Source organism: Amaranthus tricolor, chromosome 8 (assembly GCF_026212465.1).
Source record: "Amaranthus tricolor cultivar Red isolate AtriRed21 chromosome 8, ASM2621246v1, whole genome shotgun sequence".
NCBI classification, from domain to species: Eukaryota; Viridiplantae; Streptophyta; class Magnoliopsida; order Caryophyllales; family Amaranthaceae; genus Amaranthus; species Amaranthus tricolor.
In genome coordinates, this window is record NC_080054.1 from 17,974,811 (window position 1) to 17,993,073 (window position 18,263).

At 34.9% G+C, this 18,263-nt stretch overlaps 1 protein-coding gene across 2 annotated transcripts; it reads left to right on the forward strand.

The window, feature by feature from the left end:
• Positions 1-8,258: 8,258 nt before the first annotated feature.
• On the forward strand, positions 8,259-16,738 carry LOC130820344 (uncharacterized). Of its 2 annotated transcripts, none has more exons than XM_057685681.1 (2): positions 8,259-8,815; positions 11,777-16,738. In XM_057685681.1, exons 1-2 carry the CDS (start codon positions 8,618-8,620, stop codon positions 11,999-12,001), a joined length of 423 nt encoding a protein of 140 aa, XP_057541664.1. In that variant the 5' UTR covers positions 8,259-8,617; the 3' UTR covers positions 12,002-16,738. The 2 variants fall into 2 exon arrangements, with proteins under 2 accessions (XP_057541664.1, XP_057541665.1); XM_057685682.1 differs by having other exon boundaries at positions 8,312-8,815; positions 11,761-11,952.
• The last annotated feature ends 1,525 nt before the right edge of the window (positions 16,739-18,263 follow it).

An 18,263-nucleotide genomic window follows, 5' to 3' on the forward strand; every position in this document is an offset into this window, starting at 1 on the left:
ATCATGCTTCGTTCTTGCAAGAACCGTATTTTTGGTGATGACGATCACCCGTGTTCTCAGGATTTAGATCAAGCCTACTTCCTGACGGTCCATTATATTCCCACATGTTAAACTGTTATTACATTATTGTTTTTAATGAGTTTTGAATAAATATGTTTGGTATATAAAGTTTTGTCTATTTTGCAATGGAAGCATATATTTCATTTGCCATATTATTTCGCTATTAACTTGTAAAGTTATAGTCGTATTTTGATTCGTTATGAACTAAAGATTCATAGCCGTATTTATGTCGATACCAAAAGGTCTTTTAAAAGAGTTTGGACTTGAATAAAATAATGTTTATAAATGGTTACCAATTGAACGAGGAATTTGATTGAAGATGTTTGTTAATGACTTGTATATAAAGGTAATTATTTGTTGGATTACTCAACAATTCAATTGTTGACAGTTTATGAATGGGCCTATCTCTTACGGGGGATAGGTCTACTTTCAGGTTGCCAACTTTAGTGCGGATGGATGTGCTGCTCCTTTATGTGTCAATGGTTGCGATAGCAAGGACATCGTTTTTGGAAAGTTAACTTATCATGATATTTTGACAAATCATGTGTTGTAAAGTTAACTTAGTTTATAACTGGTTTGTAATTAATTGTATTACAGTTATGTAAAGTTTTTAAATATTCTGATATTGGTTGCTGTGGCTATCGAGCCACGGGTCGGATTCAGCCTAGACTTCTATAAGTCTTCCGTTGTGCTTTGTTGACAATATTATTATATCGTTTACACTGGTTTGGGCTGTTTCAATTATCTACCCACGTACATTTGAAAAGACCAATAGTGAAAGTAGAGTAGTCAAGCTCTCATATTTCATGTACCCGCCCATAGTATACCAATTTAGCATCAATCGACGCTTGATATTTGGCACTCGCGTAAAATGTAGATGACGCCAAAATAGAAACCCCACTATTCTGTAGATAAGATGACTTCTTATCTTGACCCTCAGTTCAAAATGTGAAGCCATTGACATCGTAACCCTCATATTTGTTGACATCATCATGAGGACCAAAAGCTAACCACTAACAATTTCAGATACACCCTTGAGCCTCTTCACTTATTACTCGATTATGAAACCAATTAATAAACATCTTGTTATGCAACTGCATCAATCCCCTATTCCCTTTACAAGGATATTTTGCACGCAATATATCTAAATGCTCACTCAAAAAAGGATGGAATTCAGGAATATGATGCAACACATACAAGTGTGCTTGTAGAAGGCTGTCTCGAGGAGGTGTGACCGATTTGGAACCAATTGTTCCTTTTTCCTCAAGCCTTCCTTCATGTCGAGAGGTGGGAAGTCCAATAGGCTTTGCCATGGCCAAATACTCGGTTATAAAGTTAATAATCTCATCGCTCATAGTGCCTTGAATCATAGTCCCCTCGGGTTGTGCTGGATTCCTCACCTTGTTTTGTAAAACACCCATGTGTCTTTCAAAAGGATAACACCACCTTAAAAAAACTGGATCCAAAAGCTTGATCTCACAAACAAGATGGACAATAAGATGAACCATTATGTCAAAGAAAGAAGGTGGAAAATACATCTCAAACTTGCATAAAGTTACAATCACGTCGACTTGAAGAGCATCAAGTTTAAGGGGATCAAGAACTTTACTACAAATTGCGTTGAAGAACGAACATAGCTCGGTAATAGCATATCTCACATGTTTTGGCAGTATTCCACGGATTGCAATTGGTAAGAACACTTGCATCATTACATGGCAATCGTGAGATTTCATGCTTCCCAACTTCAGCTCACCATTTAGGGTCACAAATCTCTTCATGTTGGATGAGTACCCAGACGGAACCTTAATTCCATACGAAGACTCACAAAATGCCCGCTTCTCTACTTTGGACAATGTGTAGCAAGCTAGAGGCAAATAAACTTTGTCATTACTCATCTTCTTTTTACCACCCTTTCCCTTGTTACTGCCACCAACTTCATCAACTCTATTTCTTTTCTTACTCACCTTAACATGTGCCCACAACTCCGGATGAAGACCCTTATATTCAAACCAATCTCGCACGGCCCTACTATCCTTTGTCTTACCCGGAATGTTCATGAGAGTCCCGAGTATGGCATCGCATACATTTTTCTCTATATGCGTAACGTCAAGATAATGTCTAACCTGTAGATCTCTCTAATATGGAAGCTTCCAATAGATTGATTTTTTTTCCAAAATCGGTCTTCACCCCGTTGCACTTGCCCTGTTTTACCAAATGCAGTCTCAACTCCCTTAACCTGTTCACAAACCTCATAACTGGTCAACAGTCGACGAGCTACACGGTCCTCAACCTCCCGTTGAACATCTTCTTCTTACGATATTGATGATCTCGTTGGAGGAACTTTCGATGGTGCATGAATACGTGTTTGCACTTAGGAATTCACGTGGATTCCATGTCATCGATAATATTGGGCATGCTTTCTTCCCTTTGTTCTTATACCCCAACAAGTTGCCATATGCCGAAAAATCATTAACAGTGTATAAAAGCATTGCACGCAAGGTGAACTCCTCATTAGCATATGCATCAAACACGGAAACGCCTTCATCCCACATCTTTCTCAAATCCTCAACGAGAGGTGCAAGATATACATCTATGTCATTGCCAGGTTGTTTAGGACCCGAGATAAGAAGCGAAAGCATAATGTACTTACACTTCATACACAACCAAGGTGGCAAATTATAGATGGATGTGTGAGCAAGTGACCTTTCTTCACCCTATCTGCATGCCACCTCAAATTTAACGCATCTTTGACTTTGGAAGTTCATTTCCCTCAAGAAGCATCTCACCTAACGCTTCTAATAACATTGTGAAACTAGCATCACTCCAATTGAACTTTGACTTAATATTGAAAATTGTCAACACTGCTGTTAGTTTGGTGAACTTTGTAAATCTGGGGTACAAAGGCTTTTGAGAAGCCTCTGTCAACAAGTCAAAAACACGAGGACGTTTTCCTAACTCATCCTCGACTCCCTCCATCATCTCATCAACACGATCCACATCCTCATCGACATTCTCTTCATCTGTCTCATACCCATCAACATGATCTACTACATCCTCATTGACATCAGCCACATTATTGACGTCCTCAACAACACTTTTCTCTTTGTAAACTCCCTCCTACCATGCCAAACCCAAACATGATATTGAGGCCTAAACCCCATGTCGAAGTATGTGCTCCCTAAGGATATCAACACTATCTACCTTTGATACATTGCCACAAGTGACACATGGGCAATAAAAACCAATTCCCCCCGTCCTAACTTGATGTTCAATCGCAATACTACAAAATTCTAATACGCCATTAATAAATTTTGACGATTCAATGCTTCCATACATCCAAGAACGATCTTTTGTCATCCTAATTAGTGTGATTAATTAATTCAAAACACAATTAATACACACCTTTTAACATATATACTTATTTATAACAAACATATTTAACCCTAAATATATATACTTTTTTATACCAAATCTATTTAACCCTAAATATACATACTTTATATTCTAATTCTATACTTCATACTTCAATATTAAGCACTACATTGTAAATAAAATTATATTTTAATTCTAATAGTTAAAGACATAAGTATAACAATAAAGCACTACAGTGTATTAAGACACATTAAGCTCATCCCTTAATTGCCTATTAATCCTTTTGAAAACCATTTGAGTTCTTCACCCTTCTAAGCTTCCAATTGAACAAAAAAAAAATCAGAAAAATTCTCTCCTTTGGGCTTGTGATTCGGCATTTCAAGAAAAAAAAAATTATTCTCTTGTTCTTCCATTCAATCTTTTGATCAAAGAGGTAAGTTTAATTGAATTGCTAGTTATAGATTTTATATACAAGGTTTTCTAAGATGAATTACATTTTATGTATGATGATATCCTATGACTTTGAGGAGGATTGAGTATATTTTTATGTAATTTTCTTTAACAATCCTTTAATAAACCTTATTTTTGTTAAAAGGATTAAGTTATGTTCTTGATTTATATTCTTTAACAAAGTTTAAATTTTTTATAAGAATTGAGTTTTATTGATATTCAAATAAATTTCTTTTATGGTTTAAATTTCTCTAACTAAATTTCAATTTGTTAGTAGAAATTACGTTGGTATGGATTAAGTTATGTAGTCATTCAAGGGTTTAATAATCCTTTAGCAAAATTTGATTTACTTGAAGGATTCTGTTATATTTATATATATGTGTGTCTTGATTTAAAAGGGTGATTTAGTTTTGTAATTCTCTACAAAATTTAATTTGTTAAGAGAATTAAGTATTTAATTTAGTTATCATAATTTATGAAATTTCAAGTTTCTTGAAGGATTTTGTGAATGTGACCTTGCAAGAGTTATTTTGGTCATGAGATTTAAAAAGGGTTGATAATGTAGATATAAACTAATAATAATAATGAATAAAATAATAATAATAATAATAATATATAAATGTAGGCGGCAGCAGCTGTTCCGCCTCATTAGAGGTACTGACTCGGAAACGTTAGTCGTTTTCCGTTGTTTTAAGCACCGTTGCGTTAAAAACTCGTTAAACGCTTAAAATAATTAAAAATAGTAAATGGATGTTAGAAATTATGAAATTTGGTACCGAAGATAATTGACGCGTTCCGAACGCAACGGCGAAGTCGAATTTTTCATTTGAATTTTCTAAACTGTCTGAAATGGCCAATAAAGTTTCTGGTCAGAAATTAATTTTTGGAATCATTGGAAATTGGATGAAAACATTTAAAATTATCAAGTCTTAGTGATATCTTAGTGGTATGGAGTGGATTAAATGTGTAAACACGATCTAATATGTGATCGTTTTGTGTGTGTTATATAGGACCTCGATTTATAAGAGGGCGAAATTCCTTTTGTGCTTGAGCAACGTGTGTTTGCAGCGTTTAAGGTACACGCTTAGACCATACTGTTTATATGGTTGTGCAAGTAATGTTGTTTTATTTCTAATCAAGGCTTTGTAAATCACATAAGGATTAGACATCTCAAATAATATGAAATAATTAAGTGAAAATTGAGAATTTATGTGTTTGTCACCCAAAGGGGTTGATGTTTGGTTATGTTACCCAAAGAAGGTTAACGATTGGTTTGGAATATTATAATTATTGTTCCCGTGTCAGTTTTGGATCATTACGGTCACCATGGGGGTATGCATACTTTAGCCTTTGGCGACCCGAACAGGACGGGCAACGTCTTAGGTCGGTGGTTGCCTTGAGATTAGCTCTCCCAAGTGTATTCCACCAAAAATATTTGAATTTATACTTGAACGACCCGAACAGGACGGGCAACGTTACAAGATTTGAGATATTGAATAATGAATATATATTAGAGCCTTTGCATGCTAGGATAAACACAATGCTTGTATACAACCTGTTTGACATATGTATGAAGTCTCTGACGTGTATTGGTTGTTCTTTGGAACCTGCTACGTGTTGTCATACGACGTGCAGTAGGTTGATTGCAGGTGGGGGCTGGAGTGAGGACTCAGCTTAGAACCCGTAACTATCAAGACTAAGATATATTTTGTAATGAGTTTGTGAGTCGAAATAACTCGGTTTATGTAACGAAAGTTTATGACGTTTTTCTTTTTATTTCGTACAACTTTTTAGCTTGTCTAGAGGCCGGTAGGCTCTCGAGTTGTATGTAAAGACTTCCGCTGGCTTGTTTTCTTTGTTTGGCGTTGTTTCTTGCGTTGACCATATTCCTTTACCGTTGGAACGTTGACGATCCGAGTAAAAAAAAATAATTTTATTTGTGTCCGTTTGTGAACCGGGATCATGTTTTCATATGATTTTCTGGGTCACTTAAACCGGGCCGTTACAATAACAAATTACACAAATATTTAACAAACTAATAACATAAACTTGAATAATGTAAAATTCACAAATAAAATGATATCTTTAGCACTAAATTACTAAATTACATGTTAAACAATAAAGATACGAACTTGCAAATTAGTAAAATATATATAATTACCTTGATTTCGTGGGTTATGTTATCCAACGAAAAACAGAGAAACAAAATTAGTATACAAACAGTTGCCCTAATTTTCGAGTGTTTTCATGAATATCTTGCAAAACTTAAATGTTTAACAAGTTAAAAAGAGAAAAAATATCCTAATTTCGTGGGTTTTGAAGATGAACAAGACCAAAGTATTAAATTTCGAGTTTATGAACAGTTACAGCCGTGGGTTATGAATAAGAAGTAGCAGTGAACAAGAAAATGTCGTGGGTTTCAATGGGTTTTTCGAGTGAACAAGAAGTAACAGTTATGCGGTGGGTTTATGAAACAAGAAGTAACAGCGTGAAGAAGAGCTGGGTTTTTTGAAGAAGATGAACGTATGTATGTTTAATGAAACAGAAGAGGGTTTTGCAGTTTAACGTTAAAAGGCGCATTTTTGAAAGTATTAAATGCTGCGGGTATGCTAAAAACCGCAGCATTTAAGTTGTCCAAGTGATTATTTGGTGCATTAAATGCTGCGGGCATGCTAAAAACCGCAACATTTAAGTTGTCCAAGTGATTATCTACTGCGGGCAAGATGAAAACCCCAGCATTTGATTGTTTTTTTTTTTTCTAATTCTTTTTACTATTTATTGCTGCGTATATAAAAAACCGCAGTAAATGATTAGCAGCAGATACATTTTTTTCCACTAGTGTACCCTTTTGAAACTCTCCTTCATCGGTGTAGGTTGTATCACATGCCCAAGACCTCCAAGAGTTGTCCTCAACGTGTTCATCTAAAGAGGGAACTAGTGCATAAGGTGTAGGAGCAACGATTGTTGGAATGTTGCCTAAGGTCATGTCATTAGCTAGAGCCTCCTCATCAACACCCACATCATCCTCAGAAGAAGCTTCAACGAATTCATTACTCTCACTATTAACATTATTCCAAGGCTTATTTGTATCTTCTAAGTTAATCGTATCATCATTTGAGACTTGAAGTTCAAGTTGATTGGGTTCATTAGAAGGAGAAGAGGAAGATGGCATAATGAGATTTTGGGTTTCTTGGGTAGAGAAAGGCGTAGGAGAAGAAGCAGAAGAAGTTACATTCAAGACTGCATTTGTTTCTACAACATTGACATCTTGATTCCCTAGGGGTACCTCATCTACATATAACTCTAAAGAAGGAATAGAGGTAGACTTTGAATACTCCCACATTGCATCTATAGCCTCCTTATCCTCAACCGGAAGAGCTAACAATTCTCCACTCATATTGTATTTAAAACTTACATTAACAGTACTTCTTGTAGTGTCAATGCCAATCTTAGAGCATATAAGATGTTTAAATTCATTCAAATCCATGTTTGAGCTGCATGCAAACAGTTTACGTCTTCCCCCAACATACTTAACAACATTTAAAAACAAGAAACATTGATTATTGATTGCATAAATAAATATATAATTTACAAATTTAGGGTTTGCATTCAAGCATTCTGTACATTAAATTCAAAAATTTTCTACATTAAATTCATGAAAAAACAACCTCATTATGAAGATCATGACAAATAACAACTACATTTGACATATTTATAGAGTTTAAGTGTAAATGACCACTATAAATGATATACTTTTTAAAAACAAAAAGAACTAAAAATTTATAATAAAAAGGTACCTTAATAAGTTGTAAATCACCAGGAATTAGTAATTTACAAGTTTATGAACCTACATGTATGTGAAAATTGATGAAGAAATATAAAAACTAAATTTTCGAAAAAAGAAAGAAAAACAAAAAAAAATATCTGAACTGAATGTAGGAAGATAACAGAACTAATTAGTAGTAGAAACTTGGAATTTGATGAAGATTAATTGAAGGATTGAAGTTGATTTTAATGGTGGGAAGAAGAGGGAGATTTTCGTGGGTTAGAGCGCTGAAACAAAGTTACGTGAAATGAGGAAGGAGAAATAAGACTGCTGATATTTAGGGCAGCAAAAGGTCGCTGTTACTAACAACGAATTTAAAGTTGACCAGTCAACACCATATGTCGTTGTTAGTAACAGTGACTTTAACCATGACTTAATTTTTGACCATTTCTTTATGCTCGTTGTTAGTAACAACGAATATACACCAAGCCTACCTTTGGAGCCAAGGTTGCTTATTTTAGGAAATAAGTTTGAACGAAGCTTGTTTCTTTTACTAAAGTCATTAAAAAGACTTATTTTTTTCAAATTTTCAATATACTTGATTGAATGAGTTGGATTGCTAGTAGACTTTGCAACATTGTCAATTTATCATCATCATCCAGAATAGCAAACCCAAATCATAATTTCTGTTTGTGTCTTCACAATGTCAATCACATAACTTCTCATTTTCATAAACATAACCCCACCAAACACCAATTAACATTAATCACTTGAATCATTCCTTAATCAAATTCAGGTTAATTTCTTAAATTTTAAATTAATTAATAATTAATTCCTTCCTTGCAGTCTCACCCATCAGTCACCACTCACCATCAACACCAGCTAGCTTTTGGGTTTACCTTTTTCTCTTTTGTTTGTTGTTCATTGTTGGTAAACCCCAAATATTTTCTTGGATTTCAAAAAAACAAAATGTTTGATTTTGGGGATGAATTCATACTAGACAACAATCGAATACCTTGGCTTATATGGATTCAGATTTTGGTCATGTTTCTTCTCACCTTTATCATTCTCTTCACTTACTTTGTTCTTGATTCTTCCCCCAGTAATTCTCTATCTACTGTTTCACCCACTTTGGAGAATCCTTCAAGCTGCTCTGGAAGAACCCAGGTGAGATTTTGATTTGCATTCTTTGTTCTTGTTATGGGTTTTTCTCCATTTTACTTGCATTAATTGTAGATTATTAGGTTTAATTTTTGAATTATTTTAGTTCATTATTATGAATGAGATCTTGGGTTTAGTTGATCTGAAAATTTTTGGATTTTTAATTTTAATTTTAGTGTATTTATATGTGTGATTAATTTTATGGGTTTTTTGTTTCCTTTTTTGGGTTGACTTTGTTTAATCTAATTACTTAATTTTTGATCTTAACAAATGTTTATGGTGATTTAATTAGGAATTCTTTATGAGAATAATTAGGGTTTTTTTGTGATTCCTCATCCTTGAAACTAAAAGGTTAGGGTAGTAATGATTTTGGATTTCTTATAGTCTCCCCAAGTTTGTGGCCTTGTAATGTGCCTAATGTCTTAATTTTGGTATGGAATATTGCTTTGCTGAAAATGAGGGAATTGAGGAGAAATATAACTTTTTTTTATTCAATATAGTCCTTGTAACTAAAACCCCCCAAAAAAGAGAATATTTGACATTCAAGAGTAAAATATTCTGTTACAATGACTGACAAAGATAACATCATAGGGTTGAGATAAGAAGATAGTTTAAGGTCATTGTATTGAAAACAGTTTGGTGACATACAAAACATTTGAAAGAATTTGCATTCGAGTAGGGGACGCGATGGGAGGGAGCACTGTACCAAAGTGGTTCATTAGAGGAACTTATTGGGTAGAGGAAACCAAGATATGGACCCGAGAAAGCGAAGACAAAGCCTTAGTTTGTTGGACTATAAATTGATGCAATGAAGTATGGATGCGCATTCGAATGGATCGGTTTATATGCCTAGGTAAAGATAAATGAGAAGAGAATTTATGTGGGCGAATTGCAGAATCAGGCTCTTGGTTCATGTAACTGACCATCAAGGACTGTGTATGTTGCATGATGAAATCATTGTTACCTGGAACGACATTTGAATTGGAACAGGGAACAAGAACGGAAACGGGAACATGGAACACAACCTGGATTGACTCGGGAATGATTGGGTACACGATACATTATGTATAAAATATATAATTGGAAACAAAATCAAATTAAAATGATTTTTTTGCTTTAATTATTTTCAAGTGGAATTATTTTAGATTTCATCTTGTTTTTTCTCCCTTCTTTATTCTTTAATTTGTAAATCAAGGCTAAAATATTTTTTAAAAAGGTCTTCTACACCGGGAAGTCACTTTGAGCTATTTGGGTCGCGTTTCGTGCTGATTGGGGACGGACGTTCCCGGATTGCGGACCGTGGCTACGTTGCACGTTCCATGTAACTATGGATGAATAGGATGCAGTTTCTTAGTCGTGAATCGTGATGCTGCATATTTAGAATTTCTATTGTGGTATTCCATCTAAATTTCAAACAGGAACCAAATGCTCAAACTCTGACTATCTAGTACATTAAGTGAGAAAGTTCAATGAGGACTGAGAAAGTATTTGGAAAATAAGTTGATCTGAAGTTTGTAGAAGTTTATGATCAGTGCGAGTGTATTTGTTGCAAAGTACTATGCCATTGTTAGATCTCTCTAAATAAGGTCCATAATGAATTATAAGGCAGATCTGAAGTTTTTATTTGCTAATATATGTTAATATATATTTCTTTACCGATATCTACTCCCTAGTTAAGATGTTTATAGAGTAATGGAGTTGTGATATGACACTGAAATCTGAAGAGACTGCGTTTGGTATTGGTCATTATAAAGCGAGTATGGATTCCTCTATCTCGTGATTTGAAAGCAAGTACATAGCCTAATTCTTTTCTCCCAAGGGTTACAAGTTTTAATATGGTAACCAAGTTTATAATCAACTAAAAGTAAGTCTAAATAACACTTAACAAGTTCAGATTAGGGTCGTTCTGGTGAAAAAACAGTGTACATAAGTATGCATTGAAAGAACTACAAAGGTGGTGACTGGAGTACTTACCATCTGACTAAGTAAATTTTCATCCTTGAGACAGATTAGAGAGACAAGTCCACTATTATCATCATAAGAGATCCAAGTGCAGTATTTTTTTCGTTCTAGTGCTTGTCTATCTATCTGGGCATCTTTCTCGAGCCGGGGAACTCTTTGGCCACATCCCTCCCTAGAGCCTGATCATAGTTTCTATGAGCGGAATACACTGGGTACAATGATGATGATGATTGTCTATCTACCACTTAATTTGATCGCCAGTTCTAGGATTTGGCCGACTAAGTGATGAATGGTGATACGGATATGCATACATATAGAGACATAACTTATTATTTTCTATTTAATCTTATCCCATGTTCTAGGATTTGGTTGAAATACCTAATGAATGATGATACAGACATGCATACATATAGTATCTTCGTACATTCTAGGATTTGGTTGACGAACTAACTAATGAATAATGATACAATTATGCATACATATTGAAACGTATCTGTGATTTGGATGTTTTAGCTGGTTCCTCATCTTCTACGGGAAGGGTATAGATTAAATTGGAGTGAAGGCTTATCTCATCAAATGTGTAAAGGGATAAAAAGGACGTGTAAATAAATATGTTCCAGAATGCAAATGGATACCACAAAATTTCTGTTAGGCCGTGACAATTCGTCACATACTCACCCCGTTGGACGCATCCACAGGGCACCCATGGGCTCGGGCCCACAATTCCATGGGTAATGAGTGTTGACTTGCATATACACTTGATGAGGTTCATTCTTTCCCAAAACTTTAGGGTATTAGGAGTATTACCCACTGAACATTATATGTAACTCCATAACTCACTGCTTTAGTGATGTGGGATCTTTTTCACATGTGAAGTATTTCCAACAATTTCTGGACAAAGATTGCTTGATAAAGAAAATCACAATTGCACTTTTTGAAAGTAAATCGCTGAAGATCGTAAATTTAACAATCATCTGATCTCAATTTAGATGTTTGTTTCTTTAGGTTGGTGGAAATCATGGGAAGGAAATGGCTACTACAACTAGCTGCCAAACAAGGCATGTAGAAAACAATTCTGAAAGGGATGGCAATTCGAGTAAAGATTTGAGTCCTTCCCCTGTTACCAGACGTTTCTTCCATCCTTGTACTTACTTTGATTTCGCAAAACAAGCTTTCCTCAAGTGTTTAGGTTTGGGTTCAGGATCCAATGAACATGAACATGAAAATTGATGTATGTATATCTGCCATTTTCTCTTTCGATGTTCATTTAGTACCTCAAAATCAGGGTAGCTTACTTTTGCTGTTACTAATTTTCTGCGGAAACCATTCTTTGAGTAAGTTAGCTGTACAGGTTTGACAGAAAACCACAAGTGCATATATAATTGACATAATGTATGAATTGTTGGCTTAACATCTTTTTATAATCCGACATTCTAAGAATACTGCATTTATTTGGAGAATTCGGGTTTTTAATTTAGGCGATGGTCTACCATTTTAATCTTACAGAGAGATCTCCAATGAATGATTTTGTTATGCGATGACAAACGGGCTACGTTCTGTGTATTTTCTGCGGGGAAACGAGTGTAATTTGTTCGTTATTGTGTAAATCTAGTGTCTCATTTTTTTTTGTACTACTAGCACAAATGATATATACCGAGTTTGTTATAATAATCCTTGCATAAGGTTTATAAATTACTACTTTCTGTGAAATGTTAAGAGGTTTTGTGACGAAAGGGAAGTTACTATTATTGGATATATGTTATGCCATAGTTGTTTTGGGGCTGCCATTTCCCTTGTATGTTACCGCTAAGGCGCTAACCATACAATCGAGCGAGTGCTTTTCCTTATGAAAAGGATTGCATCTTCCAATCTAGAGAGGTTGGAAGCTCAATCGTCATTAGGGCTAGCTTCAGTTGGGATTCCACTTGCCCACCCGCAACTCTCAAAGAGTTGCCTGTTTGATCTGGGTTGGGTTGTTTAACCCGTATGGATTCTCGACTTGATAGGGTATTCATCTTACTGATAATTAAACATCACTGATCATAAAACATTTTCTCTTTGAGTTGGGTTGTTGTAGTTGTTAGATGGTTGAATCTGCTACCTAGAGTGACCCATAATAAGGTTCCGTTACTCTTGTCGATTTCTTGGACAAAGCCGCATTCACCCACTGCCACCGCCCACCCGGTAGATGAACCTGATAGAGATGGATTCTTATACAATCTAAAGCTTGAGTGATCTCCATGCAAGAGATTGATTCAAAGGAACATTAATTAAGTGTAGTCTTCACACATGAAAAGTTTGGTAGAGTAATACTATATTACAAGTATTTAGTTTATATCCAAGGCTATATCGATACAACTTATGTGACTAGTGTTTAATTCTATGTTATTGTGCTTCGTTCACTTAAGAAACCTCTTACGTGAAGGGTGAAGGGGACAACTAACGTGGTTACAATAGAAGTAATATGTACTTTCTATGTCCCTCTTATTTTATTTTTTCATTTTATACAAGTTATAAAATAAGAGAAATTTAGTGGAAAGAGAAATTGACTTAGAGAAAAGAACTATTGTCAAAAAAAAAAAGAAATGGTGTGAAATGAGAGACATTAGAAGCTAAAATATCACAAGAGGAAAACAGGTTAGAGACTAGATAATGGCGAATCTTTGCTACAACTAAGAATGGTCATGAGTCCACGATTCTATTGGACTCACCCTAGATTCGCCCCTATTTTTAACATTTGGGTTTAATTTTTGAGACTCATAGGATTTAAATTTAGTTTTGGGTCAAATAAACAAATAAATAAATGTGTCTGGGTCTAGATTAAGATCAATAACCATTTATTTAAATTTGACTTTGGGAAAAAGACAACGTTGATTATGGTGTGAAGGACTTTTCCTTCAACATTGAAAAAAGGGAGGGTAGAATTTTTTGTTTTGATGGCAAGTAAGAATTCTTTCCTTGCTACTGCCTAGATGAGCAATGATCCATAATCCACTTCATTTACACAAGTGCATGATACATGTGTACATTTGTGGTGAAATAATGTGAGGAATAAGATAAATACAACAGAGAATAACACAGCAAACAAAATGAAGCAACAAAAAGAAGAAATAAGAACACAAAATGATTTTTGAGGTACCTTAGATACCTTCCCCTCAAACAAAGATTTATATCATTTGATTCAACTATAAATTAATGAAACAAACCCTCACACACTTGAAAACAACCTCTCAAACTTAAAGGTCTCACTTATAATGGAGATCGCACTCAATCTAATACAAATAGACTCTAGGTTTCCCAAAGCCCATTTTTTCTTGTATTAGCCTACTCTCTTAATACTCTAATACTAATTTATGTCTCCTTATATAGCCTACAACACATCAAAATAACCCTTGAACAAGTACAAGACGTGCTCTTCAAGCATAGACTAAATAAAAAAACTCGCAACTGCCCCTAGACCAGGGTGTTCGAGCTACCAAGTCATTCACTTGAACGAGCGCCTACTAGTACTCATTCATTAGATGCTTCCATTGTTGTGGCTTGTTTAAGGCACCCTTTATATACCGCTTTGTTTACTAGTGATCTAAATCTCAATCTTCCATGTCCCATTGCACACCAACATTTTTCTAGTGTGTAAGCCATGGAAAGGACAATTAGATGGCTAAAGTCATCTCCCACACTTGGAACTTGACACAATAATGTCCCTCTCAAGGCTATATCTCCCATCTTAAACAATATCACCTTCTCGAGTTACTTGCTAGCATCATTAACTTTGTGGCCTAGGCAACCACTACCAACTTGTAGCATTTACAACTTTCTTTTACTCTTTCGTCGTCTCATGAGCACCATGCTCCCTTTAATGATATTTAAAGACACTACTAGCCTTGAAGGAGCATCCCTTAGCCTCCAATCTATCTAATGACATGAAATTCCTCTCAAACTTAGGAACATACCTAACATCACCTAGCTTCCTCTTTGACTACATCATGTGTCACAATAACAATCTCTCCTAATCCTTCTATTTTCACCTTCTCATCCTTTGGCAAAGTGACAAGACCTCCATTACACAAACTAAGCTTAGAATTTTTTTAACGTCAAATATGGAATGAGCAACCGAAGTTAATCCCCATCAACAAGAACTACCCTATGATTTTCATCTTTATCAACAAAGCCTAGAACAACATCTCCGCTATTCTCAAAATCCTTCCTGTCACCATCCCTCTAACTCCTCATCCTCTTGAGATCTTCCTTCCTCCCCCTGCACATTATTTGAATATGCCCTTTCTTCTTACTATAATAACACTCCATGTTACTAGGGTCATTATCCCTTCCTTGAGACTTACCTTTCCCTTAGTAACCTTTCTTTTGGGTTTTCCTCTATTAGAACCCTCCCCATACAAGCCTTCTCCACTACTCTTCTTCTCTTTCCCCTCACATCTCACCATGAATCTATCATTCTCTCTCAACACTACCAATGCTTGATAAAGAGTAATAGCGTCCCTCCAAATAAGCTATATTTGGACTATATTTCTATAGCTCTTGGGTAGATAAGCTAAAAAAGTAGGAATTTCTTCATATTTGAAAGTTTCTTATCCACATTCAACAATTGACACATAAGTTGGTTGAATGTGTTAATTTGATTTTGCATTATTGTATCCTCTTCTTCATGAGTTAATACAACTCTAACCTAAAGCAAAGTTTGTTGGTAAGAGACTTCAAAGCATTCATCGCTTGAAGATTCTCCAACAACACATGTGGATATGTCTCCTTCAAGTATTTATACTTGATTTCATTTGCAAATGGCAAGCCAAATGCAATCACTGGCTTCTTCTTCATGGATACCCACATCCCAACCTCAAAAGATGTAGACTTTGTTTTCTTTAGAGCTTCATCAATGCCTTGATAAATAGGTCTGCAACACAATTCTTCGACATCAAAAAAGTTCATCTTTCCATCAAACAATGAAATATGGAACCTTGGTCCTTTAATCATCTTGTTTCTTCATCAAAATGTTTCTTTCACTCACCAAATACCCAAAAAACTTACCAAGCACGAATTTCAATTGAAATGAAAGGTTTTAGGACCTAATATTTAAGGAGAAGAATAAGACAAATACAATAGAGAAAGACAAAGCAAACAAATTAAAGCAAAAAAATAAGAAATTAGAACACAAGATGATTATGAGGTATCTTAAATGCCTTCACATGAAACAAAGATTGATATCAATAATGATTCAATAACTCATCAATGTAACAAATCTTCACACACTTGAGAATAACCTCTCAAGCTTAAAGATCTCACCTTTCATGGAGATCACATTCAATATAATACAAATGGTCTCTAGGTTTTCAATATCCCTTTTTTCTAGTATTAGCCTACTTTGTTAATACTCTAATATTGATTCAGTTGTCTTTATATAGCCTACAACACATTAGAATAACCCTAAAACAAGTATTTAACACTCCCTCCAATAAGCATAAACTAAATCAGAAAACCCACAACTGCTTTTGCACCCAGCCGCTTGAACAAACAAGTTATGCGATCGAATGAGCGCCTATTTGCAAGCATTTACGGGCTCATTCAAGATACATTTCATACACCCTTTTGTCACTTTATGTAGTGATCCAAACCTCAATCTTTTATTATCTATTGCACACCTAACGGCCAACGTCATTCTCTAGTGTGGGCGCAAGACATAAAATGGATGAGATGACCAAAGCCATCTCCCACACTAGGAGATTTAGAACTTAGCACAGCATGTGGATGTGTTACCCATCAACCCTTAAGGCCTTAGCTGATGTCGTTTTGGTAGCTGGTGAATGCTAGCGCAAAGTTGTACGACTTCATTTACTTCCTATTGCTCAGTGAAGCACTTGTCGAAGAATGTGTACTGTCCAAGATATTGCAAATATATGCAGGCTTACACATTACAAAAGGAGCAATTAAGATTACAGTTGAAAGTTAAATGCAAAAAAAAAAAAAAAAAAAAAAAGACAAAGCTCTTTTTTTATGTATATATATATATTTTTGTAATTATAGTTGTTTTTTGTATCTCACCCTTTGTGTTTACCGATAGTAATTTTTGTTTTCAAAGATTAATAATGTTTTGGGATTAAGCAATAATTAAGAATAAATGGAGAAGAAGAGATCATGTGAACAATCATTAAGTGGGATTTAATGGGTTTTCTTATCTTTGATTAGCTACAACTTAAGTGGCTAGATAATAACAAAATTTAAAGTAGTTTATTATATAGGTAAGCAGTTGGTTTTTTGAAATGTTCAAATTTATTATAGATTATTTGATTCGATTTCATGTACAAAAATGAAGTTGCCAAAACTTTTGTCATAAACATAAAATTAAGACAACTATCACACTTACCTTTCGGAATTCCTCACAATTTTCTACCATTTATTTCATAATCATTACACTTGAAAAATCCTTAATATTCATTCCATCTCGCACAAGTGTCACATAAAATGTAAGTCGTTATATATCAATTAAAGTTGGTAAATTTTATAGGATTAATCAAACAAATGTGAACCAAGTACAAATAGTTTCCTAAATAGGTAAATAAAACACTTATGATATGTCTTTAGTTTTTTGTTTCCATTGTCAATTTATTTTGTTTTCTCTTTTACTTGCTTTGTTAGTGTATAGATTGAGATGTAAATAGGATTAGAGATATCAATACAAACAAGTAGTCAAAATTGAAACTCTAATTTCTGCTCTTATTTCCACATAATTAATTTATTCATGGTATCAGAGACATAAGGTTAATCTGGGACGGAACAACCATATTGGTGTTCATATTTACCGAAAACAAACCAAAAAAAAAAAAGGAAATCGAAGACCCATTGACATCGTTGAATACTTTGTTGCAACCGAAGCGGTTAAACACCAACAAAGGAACCACTGACACCGGACTGTACTTTCCGGCAACAAGACGCATAACCGAAGTGGGGAGAACCACCCATCTTCACAAACACTCAAAAACAAAAACCAGCTACCCTAATGGGCGAAAATCGACTTTAATACAGATTCAGTTCTTCCCTATTTTTCCCCTCAGGTTCTGTTCTTTCCCTCTTCGGAAAGAAATCGAGCTTTCTCACTGTGGTACCGCCGTCAATCGAGCCATGGAAATCTTCTCCACCATGAAGCCGACGAACCAAACTGGCGGCAAGGCCTCCATTAATGTCGCCCCTTTTTCGCATCTTCTAAGTGGTGGTGAACATCTTGCCTTTGCCCGATCACGTAGCAGTGGCCAGATCACAGAGAAGGGTGAAGAAGATGCAAGTATAGGGTCAAAAGTAAACAAGTTCGGAAATGATGGAGAAAAAAAAAAAAAAAATCAAACTCCACTTTTTCCTTATATGTAGCGGCTCACCCACAAAAAACACAAAATGAAATCCTAATGAAAACCTACCCAACCCATAATAGAAAATTTGAAATACATAAGAGAAAAAATAAAAAAAAATTAATAAAATAAATTAA

Excerpts from the sequence above, each read along its gene's own strand:
- LOC130820344 (XM_057685681.1), top strand. The coding sequence starts at position 8,618 with ATGTTTGATTTTGGGGATGAATTCATACTAGACAACAATCGAATACCT. Across the intron at positions 8,816-11,776 it reads GCTGCTCTGGAAGAACCCAG|GTTGGTGGAAATCATGGGAA; the intron begins GTGAGATTTTGA and ends TTGTTTCTTTAG.